This window comes from Centruroides vittatus, unplaced genomic scaffold, assembly GCF_030686945.1.
Source record: "Centruroides vittatus isolate TY-2023 unplaced genomic scaffold, ASM3068694v2 scaffold_3315, whole genome shotgun sequence".
In the NCBI taxonomy this organism is placed as follows: Eukaryota; Metazoa; Arthropoda; class Arachnida; order Scorpiones; family Buthidae; genus Centruroides; species Centruroides vittatus.
The window spans coordinates 254,747-278,747 of record NW_027122703.1 but is presented as its reverse complement, the minus strand read 5'-3'; the positions used below and the strand labels follow the sequence as shown (position 1 = coordinate 278,747).

At 28.3% G+C, this 24,001-nt stretch overlaps 1 protein-coding gene across 1 annotated transcript in view; it reads right to left on the bottom strand.

Annotated features, from left to right (window-relative positions):
* Positions 1-24,001, bottom strand: part of Gclc (glutamate--cysteine ligase) — a 39,619-nt gene that overhangs the window by 8,630 nt on the left and 6,988 nt on the right. Inside the window, exons 2-9 of the mRNA XM_067286424.1 lie at positions 21,361-21,470; positions 20,023-20,142; positions 8,853-8,918; positions 4,911-5,024; positions 4,685-4,743; positions 4,387-4,604; positions 711-827; positions 478-616 (exon numbers count right to left, since the gene is read on the bottom strand). Coding sequence (XP_067142525.1) covers positions 478-616; positions 711-827; positions 4,387-4,604; positions 4,685-4,743; positions 4,911-5,024; positions 8,853-8,918; positions 20,023-20,142; positions 21,361-21,470 — 943 coding nt within the window. The remainder of the gene's footprint in view (positions 1-477; positions 617-710; positions 828-4,386; positions 4,605-4,684; positions 4,744-4,910; positions 5,025-8,852; positions 8,919-20,022; positions 20,143-21,360; positions 21,471-24,001) is intronic.

Genomic DNA, 24,001 nt, shown 5'->3' with positions numbered 1-24,001 from the left:
TTAATACTATAAAAACAACTTTTTGACTGAAGCTGACCTGAACAAAGAACTGTTAGACTTGATCTAGCTTTAGTTCAACAATTTAATGTTTAAAAGTTTTAGTTTGTAAATAGAATCTCATTGTGAATTATGAAGAATGGTTAGTTACGAAAATTTTTTTGTATTGACTCATTTCTTCTCAGCGACAATCTTCACATGGATCTTCAAAGAAGAGTTGAAGAATTTAACTATTTTTCCAGATGTTCATTGCAACAAATTTCAAAAAACAGTATTGCCCGAACAATGTGATATATAAATATATATTATTGTTAAAGGCCAAGGAGCATAACATTGCACATAGAATTTTGTATCACAAAATTAGTATAATAAATGCATTTTGAACAATATATTTTAAAATCATGTATTTTTAAACAAGCATAATTTGAAAACCCTCCATGTAACATGAAATTATAGCATTTTATTTTAAAATATTTCTACCTGCATTTCTTAGTTCTTTATAAACGGCATCGTCATAAACTAATTTAACATCATTATATTTTTCTCCGTAAGGTGATAGATACGAATCAATGGAATCAAAACGAGATTTATGAATTCTATACTGATTTGGCTTCAATGGCTATAAAATAAAAATTTTTCCATCAAAAATTCAAAAAACATTAAAAATAATAATTTTTAAATAAATCAAAAAATTAAAAAGTGAGTATACTTACAGCTAAACCTTGTTCTTCTGCAGTTCTATCATCTACAGAAGCTGCTACAACACTCCACCTACAATCTCTATCTGTTAAATATCCTCTATGTATAGGAGATGCTGCACTTAAAGCCATCTGCAATTTAAGCAAATTAGAATTACTCTATTTTATAAATAGTGATACCTTGATTTTCATCGATAACCCATCCAAAAACAATGGGCGAAATCCGAAATATACGAAAACCGAGGCAATTATTTCCATACGAATCAATGTAAATCCAATTGATTCGTTCTAGACACTCCAAAATGAGCATTCCAAAAAAACATTTTATAGTGATTTAATACAGCATTAAATCCTTAGATGACCCCACACAATCCTTAGATGAAATCAGCTGAAATTTTAGTATATTGTTGTTCTTGACTGAGTGACTGAAAAATCTCAATGGGCACAAAGTTTGAAAATGGCTATTTTTTGTCTTTTTGCTAGAGATGTTTGAATATATGGGAGATGTAAATACAGAGTGGTAACAAGTCTCTGGCCATTTATTTCAAAAACTAATAGGGCAGTTAATGCAGATGAAATACTATTATCTTTTTAATGCATTTCAAAATATTAAATAGGTTCCCTGAGCAGGCCATTAAATATGGGTAAATGCTTCATTGCATAATACAGATGCAATGCGAGAGTACTTGAATGTGGATTGATTGGATAAGGCAATGCAACAAATGGGCAATCTGCCAGGGGAGGTGTGTCCTGGGAGGACTTTCAAAGGAAAACTAGCCTTATTTAATTATTACACACATGAAAACCTGAAATTCCATTCAGCCAGCATAGTAAGAAGCAAAGTTCACTGAGAATGGCATTATTACTAGTTTTTTCTTGCTAGTCCTTTCAGCAAATTTATTTTTGTTGTCTTCAGGCGAATAAAAACCTTTAAATTGAATGGAAATGAAATGCATATAATTTTAAACAAAAAATTTTGGATTAAAGTCATTATGAGCCAGCTACAAATTTTGAATACGTTTGATGTTATACATATGCTGTATAAGCAAGAAACGAGAAAATTCACATCCAGGCGTTAAGTGTTAACGAATATCGCTATAATCACTAGCGCTTTCGACGAAACTATTTTAGTCTTCCTCAGGTGGATAAAAACGGATAAAATCCTCTTTTGAATCAAAAAATTTACGAAATGCAAAAACCGCTTTGGAACACACTCACCGATGGAACAGAGCGAGAAGAAATTTAAATGTGCGCCAGATGATTCGAAAGAGGATTTTAGCCGTTTTTATCCACCTGAGGAAGACTAAAATAGTTTCGTCGAAAGCGCTAGTGATTATAGCGATATTCGTTAACACTTAACGCCTGGATGTGAATTTTCTCGTTTCTTGCTTATACAGCATATGTATAACATCAAACGTATTCAAAATTTGTAGCTGGCTCATAATGACTTTAATCCAAAATTTTTTGTTTAAAATTATATGCATTTCATTTCCATTCAATTTAAAGGTTTTTATTCGCCTGAAGACAACAAAAATAAATTTGCTGAAAGGACTAGCAAGAAAAAACTAGTAATAATGCCATTCTCAGTGAACTTTGCTTCTTACTATGCTGGCTGAATGGAATTTCAGGTTTTCATGTGTGTAATAATTAAATAAGGCTAGTTTTCCTTTGAAAGTCCTCCCAGGACACACCTCCCCTGGCAGATTGCCCATTTGTTGCATTGCCTTATCCAATCAATCCACATTCAAGTACTCTCGCATTGCATCTGTATTATGCAATGAAGCATTTACCCATATTTAATGGCCTGCTCAGGGAACCTATTTAATATTTTGAAATGCATTAAAAAGATAATAGTATTTCATCTGCATTAACTGCCCTATTAGTTTTTGAAATAAATGGCCAGAGACTTGTTACCACTCTGTATTTACATCTCCCATATATTCAAACATCTCTAGCAAAAAGACAAAAAATAGCCATTTTCAAACTTTGTGCCCATTGAGATTTTTCAGTCACTCAGTCAAAAACAACAATATACTAAAATTTCAGCTGATTTCATCTAAGGATTGTGTGGGGTCCATTGCACCATGTTACAATGTGCGTGTTCTTTCCATATTTGATTTTAAAATTTCTATTTTACCTGGATATTTTGTTTCAATAAGCTATATTGTATTCAACACCTTTTTACTTGACATTGTGTGATAAATAATGAAGTGAGAATATCAGTCATATCATCTAGAGCATTTCCCAACCCATGTGTTGCGAGTGTCTCAGGTAGGCATCGCATCGGAAATATTAAATATATTTTTTAGAATTTTTAAAAAGGGATCTTATTCAAATTTCATATATCTTTCATCCTTTCATCACCAGCTGACCAAAGAGAGAAGCAAGTATTCACTAAAATGCTGACTGCTGCAAAATCTGGAACATTAGAATGTGCATAGACACATGCAACTTTTCTGTGGAATTACCACAGAAAAGTTGCATGTGTCTATGCACATTCTGATGAACCAACTTTTAGCTTCTATAAATGTTGTGGCTTACCAGCTTAAAGACCAATACTAGCTCTTTAAAAATAAAGACTATATTTGATCAAATGCTTCTTATATTTTACAAATACTATATGCAAACTTTGGGAGGAGTTTTTTTACCAGCAAAGTTTATTTAGTGTTTAATTTAAATACTTTCATGATGACATTACGGTGCAGCATCAGCATTAGAACAGAACAGTTACTTTGTAGGCAGAAGGACAGAAATTAGATCTGTCAAAAATTACCTGTTTCATGGCATTTTTATTTTTCCTACCTTTCTTATTGTTACTTAATAAAATTGTAAGAAAAAAAATTAAAATACAGTAGAGCATCGATTATCCGACTTAATTGGGGACTGGGGTTGGTCGGATAACCGAAAAGTATGAAAAAATACATTATTAGTATAGTGTATTAGGCCTGGTTTAAATACTAGCCTCTCTTTCATGGTCAAACCAGTGCTGCCAGCTAAAACATGCAAAAATTTAACAAAAATAATATTAAAGTAGCAAGACATAACCAAATATTGTAGCGCCACACCACTAGCAGACATTTGAATTTGCTGACTAGAACGCGGTCGGTTAACCGATAAGTCGGTTAATCGGGGGTCGGATAATCAATCTCTACTGTAATTCAATTTCAAATGCAGAGCTTGTAAAATACTAAAATCAAACTAATCCAAATATGAGTAAATATTTTCCCATTTTAACTTCGTTATCAAAAATAATTTTAATGCTTTTCCTAAATTTCATTTCTGTTTTAATTACTAAAATGACTCTATTAATGACTGAATATTTAATGTGACACCTGTACGGACTCTGGATTCTCAATTATACCAATTAATGACAGGCCTGATTAGTAATGAGATTTACTGAAATAAAAATCAGATAGGAAAATGCCCCAAAGCATACTACAGTTACGAACGATGAACTACACGGGCATGCATGAACTAGGTTCAAAAGTCGTCTGCACTGCAACTAACAGTTTACTCCATTTGACCACTATATTAAAACACATTGAATAAAATCAAAAATCTACTTCATATGAAAATGACAAATCAAGAAAGTTATATTAAAAATAATAAAGTAACTCACATAAAATGAAAAAATAAGTATAAGTTATGCAATCATTGTTTAAAAAGTAACAGTGTACATTCAGACACTTACCACAATTGGACAAAGAGGTGCTAACTGATCATACAGAAGTCTAGCTTCCGTGATATTACATGCTTGGAATGTAACTTGTAGACAACAACAACCCATTCCGAACCCCATGGCATCCATATATACATGATCAGGAAGAGCTGCATTAGCTGATTCTCCATCATCGCCCAGACTCGAAAAATCTTCCACAAATGGCGATTGTGTGTTAACATCTTTAAATACTAGAATATTACATTCTTGTTGATTAATTAAAAACAGTAGCAAACTGAATTGTTTTTCTTTAGAAGTTGTTCATACTAACCTGGAATGTTTATAACTACTTTCTTGCCTCTTCTTCTTCTGATATTAAGAGCCAAAGTTCTAGAAATAATCATTACTTTTTCATTAAAAACAGAAAAACTTATATTACAGAATTTTACAGATGACATTTAAAAAAATTCTCACAACAATATAGTAATTGTTATGAATCATGTTTAATAATAGTTACCAAAATGAACTAAGTTATTTTAGATGATGATAAAGCTTACTTGAATCTTGGATGACCACTAAAAACTGCATCGTCCGGAAAAAATAGGCTGCGGAGATAGCCTTCTTTTGGATTTGGTGTTAGAGGAGGATTGGAAAAATCTTTGCAGCCTAGTCTTCATAATAATCACATTATCAATCTTTCAATTATAAAGTTAAGATTTTATATATTTTAAAAATAAAAATAGCATTTTATGCAAGTTTCACAATTTACAAAAATTTTTTTGTTGTGTTACAAGCTTTCTTATTATTATTTTTTTTTTAAATCAAATTTTAAATATTTGTCGTCACTTTATAAATTACCAAAACACTAATTTATTTAATTTTATAATTTTGGATAATTGTCATCATCTAAATTATTCTCTAACATCATCAACTATAATCTACACTAAAGCTGAAAGTAAGGATAAAAAAATGTCAAGCAAAACAAATTTATAGTGCTGATAATTATTATAATTGTTTTCTCCATTTCTAAATGATAATTTATAAAAAATAAAACATTAATTATTATTATTAAAAGTTTCATTATCAGAAGTTTATTGTACAAAATAAGAAATACACAGAAAGATGGCCATTTGGTTATAAAGCCATTTTTTCAGATCTTATCCAGTATGTTACCAGCATTCTGATTGGGGAACGGGATGCGATGCCCTGAAAACGATCTCAAAAGTACCATAAACTGTATATAACTTTTTAACAATTTCGTAAGCAGATTCTTAATAAACTACTTGGTAAATGAAGTTTACGACCAGAGAAAACTTTAGAAATTCTAACTGAAGATCAGGACTTAAACTGACTTTAAAAGATCTTACTGTATATCAAAATAAAAATCGTTGCAATTCTTGAATAATAAATATTCCTTATTTAGAGGAACAGCTTTAATTTAAAATCACACATTGATAGTCAAAGAATTTCAAATTAATAAAATGTAAGAAGAAAAATTTGAGTTTATATTCAAATAATGTAAAATCAATTCATTTCTAAACTCAGAAACCAATTTAAATGCTATATAATTTATTTAAAATGTTTGTTACATTAAAGACACCAACCAATGCCGAATTATCGGGCTAGAAAACGGCTATAGCAATATTAATTATTTATATTTATGTGTTTGTTACATTGTTTAAAGGTTTGAAATATTGATTATATATGAGATCACTTCAACTGATAATTTAAATTTTGCAACACATCTTGTCAAAATACCGTATTTACTCGCATATAGGACGAGGTGTGACTTTAAAGATTAAAATAAAGAAAATTAGATTTATTAATACAATTCTATTTTATCTTGTTTAATCACAAATAAAATATTATCAAATGCACATAAATGAACACATTGTTCTGCAAAAATTATTGGCATTTTAAACTAAGGAAAAATCTTGTAAAATCAACAACATAATTTGTTCATGTAAAGCTGGACAATCAAGAACCTTTTTTGCCAATTCTTAAACGGAGAATAGATTTGACTGTTTACTCGAGTTTCTCTGAATTCTGATTTCTAAGTCATCATCTGTTTCACATGGGAATGGATTAGAACTTATAATAGAGCTCCCATGTGATTTTAGAATTTCAATTTGGAATTCAATTCAAAAGCTTTGCTTTTCCTATTGCTATTCATCTTTTCTCCTGTCAATACATAAAGATTCAAATAACCCACATAAAATAATTTTGTTTTTAAACACCAGAGGGCAAGCATCAATAAAAAAAATGCAAATACAAGGTTCACAAAAATTATTGCAGAAACGCAAAGAATCCTTTGCTCATGCATATAGGACAACCTAGGGTTTTGAGGCAGTGAAAAATAAATAAAAACTTTGTCTTATACACAAGTACCAAATCCGCAGTATTAACTTCAGTAAGATGAGAGCCACCATGTGGATGTAGGAAGTGGTAAATCAATTTTAGGGGATCTTGTATAAGTTTCAGTTAACACTTTTAAGCATGTTTTTCAACATTCTGGTTGAGACTAAGCCATGAAGTGTGTACATGCAGTGCACATACTTCACAGAATGAATACAGGTCCCTGTTACATTGCTGTCAAATCACAAGTTGTCACTCTCACATACAAGGGGACCTTACGGTCTCGGAAATTCAGTTCGGGATGAGACTTCGCAGGTTTGTAGTATACCTCAAGGATGTCCACCTAAAAAGTTAAAAATGCACTCCAATTTCCACAACCAGACAATACATGAGGTTCTACTAGCAGACAGTCCACTAGAGAAATGGGTTTTATGTTGCAATAGATTTGTATCAACATTGAATCTCAAAAAGTTAATAATGATTATGCACTACTTTTACATCATTAATAAATTTTCTAGGTGGGTCATGATCTTCAAAAATACCATTACCAAAGTATTGCACGAGCAGAAACACAGCATGAGTGTGAATCTGATGATTAACTTCTTATATACCCAAAAAAGGATATAGTTCATTAGGTATTTACAAAACACACAAGAAAATAAATATTTAGATGATAAATGACATTTGCCTAGCTGCCATCACCAATATATGTAGTTTCTTCATCCTCTATGGCAATCCTGGCAACCTTTTTATTTAACATCTCTCTTGATAGTTATGCCAGTGTTAGTTAATATTAAAATATTTTATCATTAAGTTAGCATTTGTAGCTTACGATTTTAAGTGAAAAAGGAATAGGTATTCAAAATTTTTAAGTTGAGAAGCAAGGGAATGGCACTTGTAGACAAGTCATTTTGTATTTATTTAAATACAGGAACGATAGTTTTAAACTTTGTAAAAAGTGTGTATGATATTTTAATTTTCTTTGGCCTGAAATCTTCATGTCTGAAAGTAGAATATCACTGTCCAGTCATTTATCACCCTGTTCCATAATTAGACAATTTGCCATTTTTGGAAAAATTAGTTTTTTGGGAAAGCAACTTTTAATAGTGACAGAATTGTAGCTTGGAAAGCCAAGCAATGGACAGAACTGTGGCAGTTTAAATTAAATTGTTTCCTATATTCTCAGTTTATAAGAAATGATTGTGAACTAAAGTGTCCAGAGGTAAAAGTCTCCCATACCATATATATATATATAACATTTCAAAATAATATGACAAAGAGATAAAAAGAAACTAAAGAAACTATAACTATACCAGACAGATATAATTCCAATTATTTTAAAACATTTTGTCTAATTTAATGAATATAATTAAGAATTCTAATTTTTAATTCTGTTCATATGAGAAGAATCTCTTAAAAAAAAAAAAAACTAACATTCAGTATAAAAATGTCATGCGTGTACTCACTTTTGCTGATTTATAATACAGTAGAGCATCATTTATCCGAATCAATTGGGGACTGGGATTGTTTGGATAACTGATTATGTATGAAAAAATATATTGACCTATCCAATGTTGAAATTTTTCTCCGTTGTGTGTCGCTTCGTGTTGAATTTTTGTCAATTTTAAGCCTAACGAAAATTTTTATAATAATCATCGAGGCTATTGTATCGTTAAAAATGATTTCTTTATTTTGTACAAACAAAATAAATATATTGAAAAATCTAAAGTATAATTTTTTTGTTTTTATAAGTTAATCTAGTATCAAAAACGTTCGATTCAGCATGACACAGTCCGACTGGAAAGCTTTCGGTTAACAGACATTTCGGATAAACGACGCTCTACTGTATAAAAATTTTTATTTATCACTAAAAATAGTTGTAAAAAAAAAAAATAAATAAAATAAAATAAAATAAAAATAAAAACTAATAATAAAGATCATGTTGGAAACTGTTAAAGCCAGAAATTTAGTACTTAAGAAATTTTGGTCATTACTACCAAATATCATTGATGAAATGAAGAAAAAAATAATAACAGACTTATGTTTAAGGTCCAGAATATTTGTATAAGTTATGTTCCGTAACTTATACAAATATTAGAAAATGTAATGTATTCCATTAATAAAATGAAACAGAATTATCTTACCTTGGAAAACTAGTTAAGCACATTAGCTTTTCATTTGGCTCTAAAACTTTCATTACTTCTTCACGTCTTAAAAATACATAAAAATATTTATGAATGATTTCAATTTAAGTAAAAAATAATAATAATTTTAATATAAATAGTGATTTGGTGTAAAACAACATATCAATTTATTACATATTTTAAATGCATGTCTATTTTATGAAAATAAATTCATGTTAGAAATTGCACAAGTAAATGCACACAAATAGATTATAAATCAGAAGTAAAAGAAAGATCATTCTCAAATTAAATGTTTAACCAGTTGTTTGCGGAGTACTGCTATTGGAGTAACCGGTTTTCGTTAAACTGTTGCGGAGTACTCCAGTTGGAGTAACTGTCAATTTTCTTTCGTAATTAACTAGTTGGTGGCGATTTAAGCACTGATTGGCTTTTATCTACATAGACTAAGTCTGTTTCAACGAATAAGATATTTGTTACCACCCCGTATTTTTAAATTTAGGCACAAAACTCCTCCATTCCATGTTAAGTCTATGGGAGACCTTTCTTTTGTTCATTTGACAATAAAATCCTAGTTAGCATGCCCGTTAAGTTCTAATTGGTATATTATAGCTAAATGACTATCCTTTGACCAATAAGCATTGACTTGGGTTTGTGGGGTGGGAACTTTCTTGGAAAAAGTTATACCAACTTCGAGCTACATTGTCAGCTACAAACGTAAACAAACAATTATAAATCGTTATTCTTATCTATTTTTAGCATGAATTTAATAAATTTTTATGTATATTTATCCTATTTAACAAATAAGCTTGTTTTTTAAGCCATTCAGCCATAAATTTTTCAAAAAACAAAGTACTTCCGGTTATGGTGGTACTTCCGTAATACATAAGATATACATGTATAGTCGTTAATATAATAAAGTAATAATCGCTTATTATAGTCTACTATTAGTACAATAAATTAAATAACGTATAAATAGAATCAAATACACATCATCAGTAATAAAAGTGTATTAACCTAGATTTAGAAAGGCCACCACCCCCCCACGCCGATCGGCGTTATAATCTATAGGCCATATTATTTCTCTACGTTGATTTAGAAAGCTGCAGTTTTTTTTATTTGACAGAAAATATACATGTCTAAGTAACGTATGTAACAAATTAATGGAAAATTTATAAAAAAACGATTTTTTAAATATTTTAAAATCTTAAATTTTATTAATTTTTTTAAACGTACATAATATTTTGAAGTTAACAATCGTAAAGTGTAATATGTACGTGATAGAAAACTGAAAACAGATTATATCTACTACAATTTTTAAGCGAGATATCGCAAATTGAAAAACCACTTTAAAAACCACAAAACCTGTACGCAACAGCGGTGTTGTTTCGGATTATCGAGTGCGCAGCTGACAGGTTAATGCTGTTTTAATGTTCACGTTGAGATTGGAAACAACATCTGATCAATAATTCTCATAAAGTTTTGCTTTTTATTATTTTTCTTGCTCATCATGGATTCAGCCAGTGTTGAGAAATTTGGTCCAACATATCCGGGATTTTATCCTTAAATCAGAGCGGCAGAACTTTTACCATCTTGACCTTCCAGCCAATGTTGACCAATATTTATTAGTGTGTGTATTTAAATATTTCATTTAAAATTTTGCATGTTCATAATCATTTCTGTAAAAATTCAACTAGCTAATGTTTATTTTGTATTCAAATCAAAATAATCATTAGTTTTTCTAAGCATCATTTCCACTCTTCACTGCTAAATTAGTTTCAAAACACTCAATTATTGCTCATTATGTTGTTTATAAAATAAATTATGCTAAAATCAAAAGAATAATTAAACAATGTGCACTACAGAATATCTGTTTATATTTTTATTACATTTCAAAATCATTAAAAATTGATTCTGATTTTAATCATTAAGAAACTAGCGGGGGCGTGTTCCAGACGTCGAGCATGCTGGTGACTTTTTTCAGAGCGTCTGGATAGAGTTTGTAATGGATAAACTGGGCTATAACAAAATGTGTCCAGTTACGATGAGTTCTCTATAAACTTTAATAATAATGTCTTAATTCCGCAGATAATCGCGGGAATCGAAGCAAATCACAGTCCTTTTCCTCGTTCCCCTCCTCAAACTAGCCAATCAATTATGCAAAAGAGGGGCGAGGAAGACCCCGCAAAAAAAATTCCAATGTTGTTGAGGAGGAGGATAATCAACTAGTGGAATTGTTGGGAGAAGAAAATTTACTAGAAGAGGAGAAAAATCCTTGGAACTGCAAGGAATCCAACTATTAAAGACTTTTTCAGGCTGGCAGCTGAATCGGATCTACAAAGTGGTGACGAGTCCAGTTATACCTTAAAATCTATTTACGAATTGATCCAGGATAAGTTCTCTCTCTTAAACTTGGAAATCCAAACAATAAAATCTGAAATTAACAAGATGAAAGAAGACAACCTTAAAGCTAAAGCAGAGATGAAGATAATCTGTCAAAAAGGTACATGCATTGGAAACAAGGTCCAACTTTACCACTAGCGTTAAAGGTATAGTCGAATTTGAATTTAATAGAATGTTAAACAAAACTACTAAAAAGAATATAATTATTTTCAATTACTCAATCCAATCTTTGGACGTCTTAGACGAAGTTAAATTATTTATCAAAGAAGACTTAGGACTTAATAACATAGAAACAGAGGGCTTAGAACACAAAAAAAAAAACAACAAAAATAAACTAATAATAAAGGTCATGTTGGAAACTGTTAAAGCCAGAAATTTAGTACTTAAGAAATTTTGGTCGTTATGACCGAATATTGTTGATGAAACGAAGAAAAAAAAATAACAACAGACTTATGTTTAAGGTCCAGAAATCAGAAAAAAAAAAAGATATTGTCTAAGATTAAGTTAGAAAAAGCTAGCAATAATAAAATATTAGTTAGAGATGATTATTTCATAAAAGATAATATAATGTATACTTATGATATCAACTCCAAAGAGAATACAATTGAATCATTTTTCAGAACTAATCAAAAATTAAATTTAGAACTGTTAGATGGAGAAAACAGAATAAGCCTGGATTCATATGAACTGGAACAAGAAATGGATAACATTAATAACAACTTTGGAGCAGATTTGGTCATTTCAGGAGGTGAAGATAGAGATAAGGATTGAGAAAAAACAAAAAGTGATAACTGAATAAATTTTTGGTATTTTTGGAACATTCAGGGTCTTGGGGGTAAATTATATAATTCCTCGATCAAAGAACTTATGAACTATATATATATATATATATATATATATATATATATATATATAATCGAGACGAGTTGACGATGATGATGATGATGAGTGCAGAGCCTAAACGGTTAGGAGTTGAAAGTTGAAATTTGGTACACAGATAGGGTACGTCACGAGGATGCACGCTAAGAAGGGATTTTTTGAAATTCCTCCCCACAGGGGAGAGGGACAGGATTAAGTCTTAACACTTCCATCAACAATGGAAGTGTCAACAATGGAAATATCAACAATGGAAGTGTTAAGAGAAAGCGACATGCAAGACGCAGATGCAGTTTTTTCATTTTTGCGGAAAATCGAACATTTTTTTAGACCCATCTAAAAATTCTCTAATTAGTCTGGAAACTGGGGTCCCAATTATTGCATTCTGTGAAAACGGGTAAGGTTGACTATAACATAATAATCTTAATATTCGCTAAAACGGTTAGGAGTTGAAAGTTGAAATTCAGTACACAGGATACCAAATTTAAGTACCAAGGTGTTAAGTAATGATGGAAGTGTTAAATAACAATGGAGAACAAGAGAAAGCGACGTGCAAGATTTACAGGCGCTGGAGGAAAAAAAAAAGAAAAAGAGTACTATGTTAGAACATATTCGATTTTCAAATTTAAACAGATTAGTTCGGTTTTTCTTGATTTTTCTTCTTTAGAACAGTCAATGAAAATCAAATGATATAATCAGAACACGTCGTGAAAATTGAACAATATTAGAACATTCAATTTTCAAATTCGGCCTTTCTTTAGAAATACTTAGTTCATTCATGAAATTACTCTTTTTCTTTTGTGACTATAACATAATATTCTTAATCTTTGCTATTGTTACTTTTGCCCGAACAACGCCGGGCCTACCTGCTAGTAATACAATAATTGGAATTACTGAAACTTAGAGGACAACTGTCCAAAGCAGAAAATTTTTTAGAACAGGAACATAGCATAATAACAAGCAAAGCTCAACGGAAAAGTAAGTTTGGTTGGTCTTCTCGTGGGACAATGCTGTTGATCAAGAAGAGTGTAGGAGAAATATTTAGCCATTATAAATCTGATCATTTTATATTTACAGTTATAGCATTAAACAAAAATATTAAAACATCTTGGAATAATACTTATTTGGGAATAGTCTTATTCTATATTCCTTCTACAGTGAGGAAGATCATCTTCCAAGAGGCCCAAAATCTTATAGAAAAATGGTCCAACATAGTGTTTTTATGGCTAATCGGTGGCAATTTCAACACTCGTATAGGCGAGGAAATAGATACTGTTTTCCCTCAGTCATTTGATAATATAATAAATAAGAGAGTATCTAAAGATAAATTGTTAAACTTGGAAGGTACAGCTCTTTTGGAGTTTGTTCAAAGTAATCAGTTATTGGTGTTAAATGGTAGAATAAGGGGTGATGTCCCCGCTGAGTACACCTTTGTTTCTCCAAACAGAAAATCTATTATCGATTATGTTATCTGTTCGGACCTCATGCTGGATTATTGTAAGTCTCTTACAGTATGGGATGTCGACATTTTGGACCTTTTTCCCTGTACAGCTGGTCTTGGAAATTTGCAAAGAACGTAGTGAGATAGAGCTAATGACAAACTTAACAAGAAAAATGTTAGTAACAGACCTTCATATAACAAACAAATTCTTAAAAGATTTAGGAACTATAATTAATGTCCTACAAGCTCAGAAGGAAGAAAGCATGCCAAATATTAATTATAATAATCTTATACTTAAATTAAATGAATATAGATTTAAAAATAGTAATAGTACCAATAAGAGAGAATACAAAAATGTATGGTATGATAATAAATGTCATGAACATAAAATTAAAAAACAAAAGAGTTTAAAGTCATTTAGAAAATCTAACTCAGCTGAATCTCTAAAGAAATACTTAGACAATAAAAAAGATATATAACAACCTAATCAAAGCTAAAAAGAAAAGTTATTATTCAGACATCAATAAAAAACTAATTGAATCTAGAGACTCAAGGGTCTTCTGGTCGATAGTTAACAAATTCCGTAATCCAAAGTCAGGATATAAGATACAAAGAAAAGTTGACTATGATAGTTGGATTAATTTTTTTCGTAATTTCTCAGGAAGCTACTTAGAAAAATGGAGACTATCACAAACAGTATTCAAGACAAGTCAAACAAGAAGTCAGGAAGAGATATTTAAAGTATAAGAAATCCAAGACGTCATTACCAAACTAAGAGATAAATCATTACCCGGCTCTGATATGATACCTAATTACTTAATAAAACTATTTCCTCTCGAATTATCCATTTACTTGACCAGACAATTCAATGAGTTTTACAAGCAAAGTTTAATACCTAAAGAATGGAACAAAATCATCTTTGCAATGATACACAAACAAGGTAATAGAGAAGAGCCTTCCAATTATTGACCAATAGCTCTACTGTCTGGATTCCGTAAAATATTTACTGCAATTTTAGCTAACAGGTTTAATATATGGACTGCTTACAATAACTACAGAAATCCTACACAATATGCATTTGTTGAAAAGACGAAAAGTCTTTGCTTTGTTTTTAGATCTGGAAAAAGCCTATGATTCTATCAGTATATTCGACCTACAACTAAAACTGAAAAAGCATAATGCATGTGACTTCCTGATAAAAATGGTTGATCTTTTATTTGGGAGATATCCTGTTTAATCATCATATCATAATATTCTATGGCCACCTTTTACAACTTATAGGAGGACTGCTACAGGGAGATCCATTGTCACCTTATTTATTCAATTTTTATATATTTGATTTAAATAGTTGTTTCAAGAGGGAAGAAGACTAATTTCTAATTGACGATCAAATTATTCATTCCATTACTTATGCGGATGACATAGTATTACTTGCACCGACAGCTGCTGCACTCCGCAGAAAAAGTCAATAAATAACTGCTTACTTCGAGGAACTAAAATTGACAATAAATCCAAAAAAATCAGAAATATTGATATTCAGAAACGGCAATAAATTACCAAAAAACATATGTCCTTTCATATTAATGGAGTTGAAGTGAAGGTATCTAATGAAGTAAAATTCCTGGAAATAGTATTTACTCCTACCTTATCTTTCAAAAAATAATATAAAAAGTCAGTTGTCAAAGCCAATAATTTAATAAATAATCTCAGTGATTTTTCGTAAGGCCAAAATGAAGAATCTTCAACTACATTTCCAACTCTTTAACGCAATAATTATGAATTCGTTGGGATATGCTTCCCCAATTTGGAGTTTAGAGAAATTTTACAACTTTGAAAAATTCAAAATAGATTTATCCATAGAATTTTCCACCTAGATTACAATATCCCTGGAAGTGCTCTTAGACTGGAGTTAAGTAGATTCAAACTAATTACCATATTAATAAAGAGATACCTTAAGTTTCTAATAAAAATTATAAATGCAGAGAACCTAACTATGAAAATTTTGTATCTATTACATCAAAAAAAATCAAAGGTAACATCTCTAAATAGAAATTGAATATTTTCGATATTTGTGATATCCAATATGTATGGATTCTCGACGAGTTTATTTATAGAACATAAGAACATAGCCGATCAACAGAGTAAATTATTAATTCAAAGAGTTATGGGAAATTCAATCGTTCAAGATATTGACAATATACAGAAATGGAAAAATCCAGACTGGTATAAAACAATTTTAAATTACCCGTCTAATAACAACAACTATATGCTAACCAATCTTGCTTTCAACGTCAAAAAACTTTTTATACAACTTATACTGAATAATAATGGAATAACTATTAATAATAGATTTATAGAGTTTTCCCAAACTTTATGCTTCAAATGTAACAAACCATTATCTAAATTCCATATTTTCTGTCAATGTTGTAAAGCAAAAGAAATTATCCATAATTCAGAATTAAGTATATTAACCAGTTGTTCAAATGAAAGTGACCTGTGTGTGTTCTTTGATAAATATGATATTATTATTTGCTCTAAGTTATATAACTATGTGAAGAATTATTTTAAAAATTGTAACAATTTAAGGTTCGAGACATATTAGCTCGAATCATGTGTAAACTAATACTTAAAAATACAATCTACTATGGTTAGTAATCCAATAATAAATATTAAAAAGGTGTAAATCACATTGCTCTATTGTAAATTAGAAAATAAAGGTGAATGACTTGTATAACTCTATTAACTACTTGTATACAATATGTTGTAATAGCGTTGGCTTAAACGTACTTAACGTAAACTAACATGTTACTTTATCAACCCTCGTCCCTTGTAACAGGCGAAAGGCCTTTTATGTTAATAAAGATTGATTGATTAAGAAACTAGCAAATGAATTTACATATATCATCATCTAAATTTATTAATCAAATTAAAACATTGCCATTGAATTAAATTGGTCTTAAAAAAAAAATTGGCTATTTTGTTAGTCTTCACCACTGAATAAATATTGCATATTCCACTCGTTGTGATCACAGATATTGTCATCAGTCAATGTTACGTTTTGGGAAATGATAATTCTAATAACTTAAAAATAGTTAAATTCCAATAAGCATGATTTTATTTGAGTGTTAGTTATCTTTGGGTTAAAATAAAATTTTTTTAAGCTGCATTTTTGCTCTGTCAACCTCAACATGTGGTGATAGCAATAGATCAATTTTATCCAGTACTTTAGAATGTTGAATGTTTTAGTTATTTGCTCAATACAGTAATTTGTTGTAATCAAACATTAGCTGTTAAAAACAATAGTCAAATTCTGTAATTTCCTGCCTAGAATCTTCAAAACCACAGTTTCAATGGTATGGATGAGAGATGGGGTCCAACTGTATAATCTGACAAAATTTTCTGCATCAAAAAAGTTTAAATCATTTTTACTTTATGCTACGTCAAAAAGGCTTCTTGATGTAGCATAAAGTTGACATAAAACTACTTGAGAAAGATGTCTTATTATTGTGTAGGTTAGTCAAAGTCCTGAAGTGATTACAAGAAGCAAATTTTAATGCTAACGGGTACACTTGTTGTTTGACATCTTCCAGAGGCAAAGCTTTTAAATAACCAATTAATTTAATAGGTAATACAAAAAAAAAATTAGTTTTTCCATAAGATGAATGTTTAATTAAATATATAATTCTATAAAAAATAAAATACAAATTTTCATTATATTCATGAAAAGATTAATCCAAAATATTTGAAAAAATTTTTCTAATGTTAATACATAGTTAAAATATAAAATTTGAAAAATTTTTAGTTTGTATTAATTTAACTGATAATACAGTAATCATATATCTGGTAAAATTAACTTATGATTATTAGTTGACTATATTACCAGCAGTTAATGATAATAGTTGATAATGATATAGTAGTAATTTTAATTATCAACATTAATTTACGTAAAAATAATTGTGTGTAATTACTTATTGCCATTAGCCACCCCAACACTGACAATTTTGTTTATGGATTTATCATGTTTTAGCAGTTCCAGGATCAAATTTGCCAAAAAGTTTAAAATTATACACTTCAATTAATATTTTAATATTGAAAATAACAAACTCTGATTAAATTACTCAAAATCATTCAACGTAAAGGTTTAAGTATTATGCAATAAAATAATGAAAAGTAATTTTATAAATTATATTTCTATAGTATGAAAAAAAAATGTAACTTTTTTTATTTTTAAGTCACCAGTAAAATTTATTTATAGTTTCAGATAAACAACTTGATTTACTTCTTTTTTTATTGTGGATCAAGATAACATTCAACATAATTAAAACTAAAAATACATGTTATTTCCTGTCATGTTTAGAAGCACAAATTACACAACTTTTTTAACTCTTATCAATTAAACAATGCAACAAAAAGTAATTTAAAATATTTTTATAAATAATGTTTTTATATCCTATTGCTAAATTTATGCAATGGCAATAAAATCAGATTAATTTTTTTTTATTCAACAAAAGTTATTTTATACACAAAACTATAGTGTTTTTCAATGTGATAGATGGTAAAAGAGTAAATATTACTACTGTACAAGTTACAAGACTTGTTAAAAGTTATATAAATCTTATTTTCACACTTTTGTTAAAATTCAAAAGCATTTACGTAATATATTTAATATTTATGTTAAAATGAGAATTTTTGTCATATCAGTCTGATGATATTTGAATACTGAAAATCAAGCAAATAATTTTTTATAATTACACTTTGAATTATTAAAAATAAGAATATTTATCTAATATAAAATATAATTAGTAAAATAATTTTCATTAATTGATATATTTTGAAAATGTCAATCTTAAAGGTAAGCAGCTAATTGAGAAACTTATAATTTGTTTCTCTGTCCTAAGACATGTGCAAAAGTAACAAAAATAACGTACAAACTGTGTTCTCTTATATAAATCTTAAAACAGCAATTTCTCAACTTAGACACACAGTAAAAAAAACTCAATTACAGCAATTATTTATGTCGGGAAAGCATGAAATAATTCAGAAAATGTTTTACTGGCAATCCACCCTTAAAAATTTGGTGTTATATCAAATTTAAGTAATTTTTACTTCTAAGTTCAATAGGAGCAGTGTATGAAGCTTGATTTATATATATATAAAAAAAAAAATAGAAAAAAGTAAACGTTATTTTTGAAATTTTTTGAAACTAACAAATTTTTCTTGCAATTTCTTCGGGGATAACCTATAGGATGCAAACTATATTATATACTATCAGGTCCATTATATGAAGGGTATAATGCAATAAGAAAAGATCGTATAAAAAGAAACATTTATGTATTGTCTTCCTTAATAAAATATTTTACTATGTACTTTTTAGAAAATTCTCAAAAATTAACAAAACCTCAGATATCCCTCATATAACACGATAGTTACATTCTGAAAAAGTGCTGTGTTATGCAAATCTGCACGATACAAAACAAGACTAATGCAAAAGATCACATTCCAGAAGTTAGCAAAAGTATACTATTATTTTCATTACTAAGAGGATTATGTTTATTAAAGCAAATCAAATTTATTTCCAATCGATAATTAACAATTACACTTAAAAATACTGTATTGTGTGTTAATATTAATTTTATTTGGATGGTGTTATCTTTTTTACAAAGTATTATCCTCATCTGAGCTTTATTGTCAATTTTGATCAGAAATATCAGCAATATTTTCATATTTATCATCATCATCAAATTTTTCGGACCAAAAAAAAAAAAAAAAAATTGCTATTAATCGAAAATTTGTTCTGGTGAGTTGCATTTGTTCAATTGAGTACTGAGCAACTTTTTCAGAATTTGTGTTCAAATACTAAGATACTGCCATATTTTGTTCATCATTTTAAAGACTAAAGTCTGAAAGCAACAATAACACCACCTGGTTGATAGGAAAGCTAGGACAAGAAAGAAAAAAAATTTGTACTATTAGTTTTCATTAAAAGTAAACCTGACAAAAAGGCATAAATTTGAAAATTTCAATATTCTAAAATCCACAGGCAAATTTGAGACAACACGCAATAATGAAGTTTACACTTAAATTGTGAAATTTTGTATGTTGTGAGGATTTCCAAAACAGTGTTTGAGTGAAACTGGAAGTTGTGTTTTACAAGGGATATTATTATTAAGATTTCTCCTTATACAAGTCAAAAATTAGTTGGCTAAATTTTGTTTAGTAGTAATTATCTTTTTGAAATATGTCACTATATCTTTTCAATCTGTCTACTGGGATTAACTGAGCAACACGAATTTTGAATATTCATTATTTTTGTAATTATTCTTTATATCACAAAGTGTGCTGTGTTTTTTGAATGCATTTTATCCTAGAAAGTATATGAGAAATTAAAAAAAAAAATCTTTAAAGAGTGAGACAACAGAAAATTAATAATTTTTGACAAGTTATTTTAATTACCTTGCTCTCATATTTGCTTCCACAATATTGAAATGAGATGTAAGGCCACCATAAGGCTTTGCTGGGGATGATTCTATCATATAAGCACCAAATTCTGGTCGCCAGAGAGCTTTCACTTCCCTAAAATTATATACAATATGATTTAATAAATAGCATTAATAATAATAATCACTCAAAAGTTGAAAAACTAATCCTACTTTTAAAAAACTATTATGAAAAGTAAATTATCGTCAAAGTTGATATTTATTTTGATGTAAATAAATATTATCTCTTACGTATTCATTCTTATATGGTTTATTTAAATTTATAAAGCAAAATACTAAATCAAATAAGCATTTATCTCCTTAACTTCAAAATGAAACCATTATAAAAATTTTATAACAATACTCTTATATTAAAATGTAAAATTATTGTAGAAAAATATAAAAAAAGTACATAAAAATTGTATCATAATGAAAAATTTGAATATGTTAAAATAAATATTTTTTGGAAAAGTATCTGGAAAATACAAAAAATATCGATTTTTTGAGTAGATGTCAAATTTAAAAAAAAAAAAAAAAATTCTATACAAGTTTGCTTATGCAAGAAAGCTAATCATTTTAAAAAGATTTTGAAAAATTATATTAGACATTAATATAATAAAATTATTATTATTACTTATTATAATAAACAAAGTAATTATTTTTTTAAGATCATCTTGGTTACATCAAAGATGAAAATTGTAATAGTTATAGAAAATGAGCATCCTAACGATCAAGAATTATTTTATTTTCATTCAATTATATGTAATTTTGCAAAAATCTAAATTGTAAGGTATAATTAATAAATGAAAAGTTGGAAAAAAGCACAATTAAGGAATTGTAATTAAGAAAATTTTGAAAGCTACATATGAAACATTCTAATCAACATTAGTTTATACAGATTATTTAACATAACAAAAGGGTAAAAAGATTTCAAATTTAAAGATAGGAATTAGTCATTTTTAAACAATTGACATCAGATAAAACAATTACATAATTTAGGTTTAATATATAAACTATAAATCAATTTACAGGTTCATAGCCTTATCTTTAGACATAATGCAATGATTAAAATTATCCATTTTCATCGCTGATAAAATATTTCTCTTACATACAACATTTGTTTAGACTTAAAAAATACACAGTATTTCAAAATTTTATAATTGTGCATATAATCATTTGACATTCAAAGATATAACAGGTTCATGAAATATATATATATACATGTACCAGTACTTGTGTACATCTGAAACAAGTTAAAATTTTAAAAGTAATTAGCTTACATAACACTAATAATTGTTATATTTATTAAACTTACTCTGGATGATCACTTTGTTTCTTTGTTAATGCATCTAATACGTCATTTGCTCTTAAACTGAGACATGCTTTCTTCCTTTGTACGTCGAACTTTACTAGCATATACTCTATCTAAAAAATAAAAAATTTATAAAATTTTTAAATTTCAAAATCTTTTAAATATATAAAAAATATTTTTAGATTATTACAATTATCCACAGTCTAGCCCCATTTATACATTTATCAGTTTATATTATCACAATTATATTTTAAAAATTTTTTGCATGGTACTTTCACCATTATAAAACACTTCAGTTAGATGTTTTTCATTTATATAACTTTGCTGCACTTCTACATCATATTTTTCAGTACCATTCAGCACTTTTTACTCACTTGTTCATTATTCGCTTGTAAAAATTTAAAAACAAACAATTATTTAAAGTGAATAAGCAAATTTGCTTGAGGTGAGTCAAAACAGACAGCAGATCAGCAGCAAATGCAAAAAGCAGAGCAAATACAAAATATGTAATGCCATTTCCAACAAATTTTCCTGTTTAGCAAATCACTTCACTAATCAATATTGAAAATTTTCACTTTATAGTGTGAACCAGTTTAACTAAACAAAAAAAAAAATCACTATGGTTCCTCATTTGTTTTCACTATATCATTGTCAGCTAACTTTTGTGCTAACCAGCTAAGCATTGTGAGCTAACCTTTAGAATGACTTCGTTGTTTTGTATGACTGGTGTTTTGGCAGAAAGAAATAACTGACATCAGATACTAACAGAGTATGTGACAAGTCCATCAAAAAGTAAACAAAACTTGACCAAAATTTTTAAATATATTATGATTTGAGTTTAGACTGAGTTTACTTTTCCTTTTATATGTTGTTCATATTTATTACAATTACACATGTAGTATATTGAAACTATAATTACTAGTAAAAATGGGATTAGAATTAAAATGCTAAAATTAATAAAAACCCAGAATGACAATTATAATTAAAATTCACAAGTACAGAAAAACATAAATCAAGGTGTCATTATTAGTCCTTTTTTATATCTTAGTATTGAATGATATAGTTTGATGTAATATGATAAGGATATTAGTAAAAAAAGTTTGATGTAACCATTAAATTTCTATTTTATTAATATAATTATACAGTTGTTAAAGTCCCTCCAGGTAAAAAAATTTTTTTTTTTTTGCATTTTGAGGCAGATAAGAGCCTCTTAGAATTTTAGAAAGGTTGAGTCCAGTATAACCCTTATCAAAGTATATTATTCAATACAAAGATGGAAAGTAGGATGAATTGAGAAGACAATTTCTTAAATATGCAAAAAGATATATAATAAACAGATTCATTTGTACACAGGATTTTGTAAAGTGACTAATCTGTAGCTTTACTTCAAAAGAGAAATTTAATAAATTAGAAATTAAATAAATTAGAAATTTAGTTAAATACTTCATTAATCAGATAAACTATTAAATTCTTTTAACTTATCTAACTAGAAGCTATTATCTTCACACAGATGTAATATTTTAATAAATAATTTATCAATAAAAATTATATCATCATAATATTTATTTAGTTAAAAATAATAAAAAGAAAAATTAACAAATACAATAGGTCAGACGACAATAGTAGTAACAAATCAGTCCACCACTCTTGGGAATACAGACTGAATTTCAAATTGAGCTCTATCTCACCAACTAGCCAAACCCATGACAGGCAAAAGAAAATCAAGAAATATGAAAGAAAATTATTTAAACTATAATATATAATGTACAGTACAAAAAAAAAAAAACTTACCTTGAATTATTTCAATTAAAAGTTTCCTTATTTTTAATGAATTAGTCAATTATAAAATATTTTAAGTCATGCATTATGAAAGATTTATACAAATTCTTGACAAGTGACTAGCAAATTTATTTTTTTTCTAACATAACTACAAAGATACAAGTTAACATTATTAATGATAAATTACATATTTAAATGTTTCCTTGTCCTTTAAATCACTTCAACTTTTAAACTAAACTTATGTTCCACATTTATCTACATATGTGGCATCTAACAGTTGTTTTTCCACAAACTGAAACAAGCAACAATTCCATCCGTGCCTCAAGAGTTTACAGAATGTGCTGCTTTCTCCGAGTTTTGTAATCAAAATATGAAAAATGTACCGGCTTCAAATTATCCAAATTTACATCAAAAAACTCAATTTTTTTAAAAAAATAATTAAAATACAAATTAAATTAAGGGAAACAACAAGTTTCAATTAGCCAATAACCAAAATTTGACAAATTTTATTTGATGTATAGAATATGCAAGTTTAAAAAAACACGAATTTAAATACGAACTTACATGATTTTAAATTTTGAAGATACAGTACGCCATACAATAAAAAAAAATTCAGCCTTAATGTCACCAAGATTTAATTTTGTATATACATTTTTGAATTTACTTTAACATTTTTTGTTGATTTCAGAAAGAATTTGTGAAATTTCAATTTTCATTTCGTCCAAATAAGGTTCATAAAATATTCGGAACAAATTTTTTCAAATTGTAACTAGTAAAAATGATCCCACTGATAGTATCAGCATTTATTTTTAAATTATGGAAAGCTGTCAAATAAAATTTTGCCAATTTTATTTTTAAAATTTGC